Here is a 5,642-nt window from a genome sequence, read left to right as displayed (position 1 = left end):
CAACCTGGTGGCCTTCTATGATGTTGTCACTGGCTGGGTGAATGGGGGCAGAGCAGTGGATGTAGTGTACCTTGATTTCAGCAAGGCATTTGATACCGTCTCCCATCCTTATAACAAAGCTGAGGAAGTGTGGGATAGACGAGTGGACAGTGAGATGGGTTGAGAACTGGCTGACTGGCAGAGCGCAGAGGATCGTCACTGGCAGTGCAGGGTCCGGTTGGAGACCTGTAACTAGCAGTGTTCTCAGGGGTTGGTGCTGGGTCTGGTCTTGTTCAACATCTTTATCAGTAACCTTGATGAGGGGATAGTGGCTATGCTCAGCAAGTTTGCTGATGATACGAAGTTGGGAGGATTGGCTGACACGCCTGAAGGCTGTGCTGCCATTCAGCGAGACCTGGACAGGCTGGAGAGCTGGGCAGTAAGAAACCGGATGAGGTTCAACAAAAGCAAGTGTACAGTCTTGCATCTAGGGAGGAATAATTGCATGCACTGGTACAGGTTCAGGGATGAGCTGCTGGAGAGGAGCTCTGCAGAGAGGGACCTGGGCGTCCTGGTGGACGACAGGTTGGCCATGAGCCAGCAGTGTGCCCTCGTGGCCAAAAAGACCAACAGCATTCTGGGGTGCATTAAAAAGAGCGTGTCCAGCAGGTCGAGGGAGGTGATCCTCCCCCTCTACTCTGCCCTGGTAAAGCCTCATCTGGAGTACTGTGTCCAGTTCTGGGCTCCCCAGTACAAAAAAGACAGGGATCTCTTGGAAAGAGTCCAGCGGAGGGCCACAAAGATGGTGAAGGGCCTGGAGCATCTCCCCTATGAAGAAAGGCTAAGTGAACTGGGTCTGTTTAGCCTTGAGAAAAGAAGACTGAGAGGAGGCCTGATCCAGGTCTATAAATATCGATATCTATAAGGTGTGGGGGGCAGAGTGGCGAGGCCAGACTCTTCTCAGCGGTGTGTGGAGACAAGACAAGGGGAAACAGCCAGAAGCTGCAGCATAGGAAGTTCCACACAAATTTACGGTGAGGGTGACGGAGCACTGGAACAGGCTGCCCAGGGGGGTTGTGGAGTCTCCTTCTCTGGAGATATTCAAGATCCACCTGGACACCTACTTGTGCAACCTGGTGTGGAAAACCTGCTTTGGCAGGGCAGTTAGACTCGATGGAGGTCCCTTCCAACCCCTACGTTCTGTGATTCTGTGATTCTGTGATTCTGTAATTCTTCTATCTGTGAGCCTGCAAGTCCGATGCTGCAGGGTTGGAACCCCGGCAGGAGGCAGCATTTAGACCATCAGCAGCATTCCAAGGAGAGGGCACTGGGAGAACCCAGGCAGACCTAGGAACAAAGGAGCTGTTGCTTAGAGCTGCATGATGAAACCTTTCTCTGTGGAATCCAGACAATCTCCCCATTTATGTGTAAGTGGCATTTGGTCACAGTTTTTGGGCAACATATGGAAACTATTTAAATTAGCTGTACGAGCCATACGTGAAACAGATGCATATTCTTGAGCAGGATTTTGTAATTTACATTTGAGCAAGTGAAGGGTGCATCTGGCTTACTTGGTGAGTGGCAAGCATGTCCTCACCCACACACAGTTAAGTGCTTGAAGTGAAACAGAACCAAATGTTACAGGATGTATATTGATAAAGACCAACTTCTCACCAGCACCTACTGCATAAATAAGATATAAATTAATTATTATATAATTAATTATAAGATATATAAATAGATATAATAGCACTTGATCCTTCATTGCTTTCCTAACTGCTGGTGCAGTGATTAGTAATTAGAGGAACATGAGACCTTGTTCAAGAAAGCAGAACTGCTGTGGCTTTTGAATCCTGATAGGAATTTCATTTGGGGAAAAAGTGCACCCAAAAGTGATGCCTCTAACTGGAGCTGTGATGACCTCTGAACTTGTGGAGCTCTGTACACTCGGAGGACTGTGTTGCTACACAGCCCTGTGTGCTCACTGTTGTGCATGTGGCTGAAACAGGACAAAATGTCTTTGAATATAAAGAGCATTGACTTTACATGTGCCAGCTGTTATGGAATAGACCAAGGTGTTAGCTGCTGAAACTGTGGTGATGTTTGTTGTGGTTGTTTGGGTGGCTGAGTTCAGCTGTGAGGCAGTAACACTGGAAGACAAGAATGGGAGAGTTTATGGCACTGGGTTCACAAATGCAGTAAAAGAAGAACTCTGGGATGAGTGCTTTTAGGGCTGACTGACAAGCAAACAGATTTTGGAGCATCAGAAGGAATCATCCAAAGGCAGGCCATGACAGGGTATGAATCACTGCTACAGCAGCAACACTGATTTGATGTGCCACACAAGAACATTTATACAGCAAACAAACAGCAAACAAGCAGCAAATGAATATTTATGGGTATGTTGCTGACAGTTATGCTTCACCTCCAGCACTGGGTGTGGGTCGGAGTGCCACAAGGACAGTGAGAAGGAGTGAAAGCTGTGAGAAGGACAGAAAGCTGTTAGAGAGCATCCAAAGCATGGCTACGAAGATGGCGAAGCATCCAGAGGGGGAAGTGTGTGAGGAGCGGCTGAGGTCCTTGGGCATCCTCAGCAGAGGAGCTGAGCTGAATGATGGCTGCAGCTCCTCACAGGGAGCGGAGGGCAGCGCTGAGCTCTGCTCTGTGTGACAGCGACAGGGCCTGAGGGAACGGCATGAAGCTGCGTCAGGGGAGGGCAGCTGGGGGCGAGGGAAAGGGTCTGCACCAGAGATCGGTGGGCATGGAACAGGCTGCACAGGGCAGTGGGCAGCCTAAGCAGACATAGTATTACCTACAGATGTCTTTTTTAAGTTTTTAAAGGCTTTGGTGGTTAGAGTGTCACCAGATAGTTGCAAGAGAACGGTGTTCCTTCATAGCTTTGCTGCCGGTGGTTTTTTCTTTTTTAACTTTTTTTTTTTCTTCTTAATTGTGATCACTGAACTTTATTCTTTCCTGTCCCTCATCTGAAATGTAAGCTGTGCAGAGCTCCCTGGGCCGTAGTCTTGCAAATGTTTGCCATTTGCTGCCATTGCTGTTCTCTGAGCCCTGGAGTATGACTAAGGTATGTTAGGGGTGCACATCGTGCCACTGCAGCAAGCCCTGGGGTTGCACTGAGCAGTCTGATCTTTCTGACATGGGTGTTGGCAGCACAAGGAAAACTTTCCTAGGTTCCCCTCTCCTCCTCTAGCTCAGCTTGGGGCTGAAAAAAGGGATCTGCAAACAGGTGCCTAGAATTCACTGCAGCATAGGTGGTAAATATGTCCAAATGTAAAAACAACGTGTTCTTGAAGTGGAAATGTTGAGTCACTGCCTGAAGCAGTCATTGAGCAGCCCGAGGAAGGCAGGGCCAGCCAAGGGGAGCTCAGGTGCATGCAATGTACGTGAATGACCAGAAGGGATGGAGCCAAGATCCACCCCTTACAGACCTCATGTAAAGGTTGGCAGTGAGATGAGGGTGTTTCTTTAGAGATTCCTGTGCACCTGAGGCCTTCTGAAGGTAAGCAACTTCTTTCCTTTGTTTCTGTGCTCATAGCTGTTGCATTTGAGCAGTCCTGGCTTGCTGTAGCCTAGCACCTTGCTACTTTGCTATTGTTGCTGTGTTTTCCATCGCATTACAATGTTGCACTTCTTAAGAAGTGAGCCCAGTAGTTGTTTGATGTCTTCTCTATGGCGAATGTTGATGTTTTGTGCTGCGGACAAATATAGGTGAAACATCTCCTATGCTTTGAGCTCTCCTTATTTTGTTCATGCATTTCTTTGAACTGTATTTGCTAGTGGAGAGACTTATCAGGAAGCATCTTTGTCACATGCGTTGCTCTAGTAATGTTTTGCGTGTTGCAGGGGGTGGAGCGCTTCGTTTTGCATATTTTTAACCCCTAAATACTTGCGGTGAGGCCAGTTCAGGATAGTGGCTTGATTCTTCTTGAGGAAGGGCTGTGCTCTGCTGTCAAGGTGAGCAGTTTCTACTCTACCTGCTTGAGGTGCTGCTATGATTTTCTGTGCGTGGTACCTTCTTCTGATGGGTGTTTGTACCAGTTCCATTTTAAAGGGAAAAGGGAGGGAAGGAGATGAAATCTGTTGGTCTCCTCTTATAGATTGTTGTTGTTGGGAAGGAAAGAAGTAATTTTCTTGTGGCTTGCCCCTTATCAGTGCAGCGCAAGTGCCACGTTTCATACTGGATCTTAGCTCGGCACATGCCTGGGATGGTGCTAGTGTCTTATGCAGCCAACTTGCTTGCTTGATTTCTCTTCTAAACTTGTGGTGTTAAGTGTTCTACTGGATTAAGCTACAATACACAGCCACTTGTTTTGTCTGCTATTACTGCTTGCTTTTACTTGACACTGTGATTTCATAGCTTGCAAGAATCCCAGTCCTGCGGGGGTGCCAAGCCTTCCACTCCCTGGAGTGAGCTCAGTGCTCTGTGAAGGTCCTTCCTGGTTGGCATTTTGAATGTGGCATTTGCCCATCTCCTGAGATCTCATACAAGGACAGTGTGTCTTTTTTTTTTTTCTTTTTTCCTGTTCTGCTCAGGCACCTTTGCATGGCTTAGGAAATAAATTCTATTATAGTCAGGGGGTGATTTGGCGTATATATCTCATGCTCCCACAATGTCATTCTCTGTCTGCTAATCTTATTCCGATCTCTTCATTGTTGTGTTTTTGGCAACCAAAATTCTCCTCCCAGGCCTGAGAATTTAACATCAGCACATTTGCATGACTGATCAGATTTGTCTCGCTTCTATGATGACATTGTTTCTATGGAAAATTAATGGATTCTCACGTTGTACTTTTAATGGCTGAAACCAACTCCCTTCCATCCCCAACTCAGGGGAAATCTGTAAACAGCTCAAATTAGCCATCCTCCGTAAACAGTTCCCATTTCTTTCCTGCCTTCTGTCTGCTTCTTTGCTTTTTTTCCAACAGTGCTGCAACACTTCTCTCCTGGTGCTGGTGGATGAAGAACAATGAGTAAAATGAGCCAGTGTTTGCTTTCCTTGTCTAGCCTGTGAATAGATGTGATCTATCATGAACTACTCCCTTTCATCCAGCACTGTGGTTAGAAATTGTTAGCCCGTTTTTAAGTTTACTCCAAATGGGCTGGAGTTCTACCATCCTTTTTTTTTGTGGATATAGCTTAGCTAATGGTTCTGTTCTTGCTCATTTTTGTGATGATCCTTCGTGTGTGTGTGTATTTTCTTCATGTTTGCTTAAGATCACCTATTTCCCCAGCTGCATTGTTTGGGACTCCAGTCAGGTGACAACACATCAAGGAAAGAGGGCAGTTTTTGCAACAAAATCTGCTACCTGAAGAAGAACGACTATCTCCAAGTGATACAGTTTAAATGAGTTGCGATGGTTCACTTTACACTGTAGTCATGGCTGGTAAAATGACTTTAAGGGGAGAAAATGCTTATCTGTTGAACTACTGTAAGTGAAGTTTAGGATTGCAGCAGTTTTAATTTTTCATCTGCGTCTCTAAGGTTGTTGTTCCTCAACTTCATCTGAAAGAATGAATCCAGGGCAAGTCCCATGGTGTGGGAGTTATCTGAGGAGAAGAGCTACCAAGATTGATTCCTACCAGAAGACTGAAGCTGATGGCTGAAAGGTTCAGAAAGTCAGAAAGTCTTTTTTTTTTTTTTTTTT

At 46.4% G+C, this 5,642-nt stretch overlaps 1 protein-coding gene across 1 annotated transcript in view; it reads left to right on the top strand.

Moving 5' to 3' along the window:
* The first annotated feature begins 2,511 nt into the window (after nucleotides 1-2,511).
* TLL2 (tolloid like 2) overlaps nucleotides 2,512-5,642 on the top strand; it is a 79,615-nt gene continuing 76,484 nt past the window's right edge. Inside the window, exon 1 of the mRNA XM_031554573.1 lies at nucleotides 2,512-2,539. Coding sequence (XP_031410433.1) covers nucleotides 2,512-2,539 — 28 coding nt within the window. The remainder of the gene's footprint in view (nucleotides 2,540-5,642) is intronic.

This window comes from Meleagris gallopavo, chromosome 8, assembly GCF_000146605.3.
Source record: "Meleagris gallopavo isolate NT-WF06-2002-E0010 breed Aviagen turkey brand Nicholas breeding stock chromosome 8, Turkey_5.1, whole genome shotgun sequence".
NCBI classification, from domain to species: Eukaryota; Metazoa; Chordata; class Aves; order Galliformes; family Phasianidae; genus Meleagris; species Meleagris gallopavo.
Note: the sequence above shows the minus strand (reverse complement) of the source record. Positions and strands in the feature narration are given on the sequence as shown.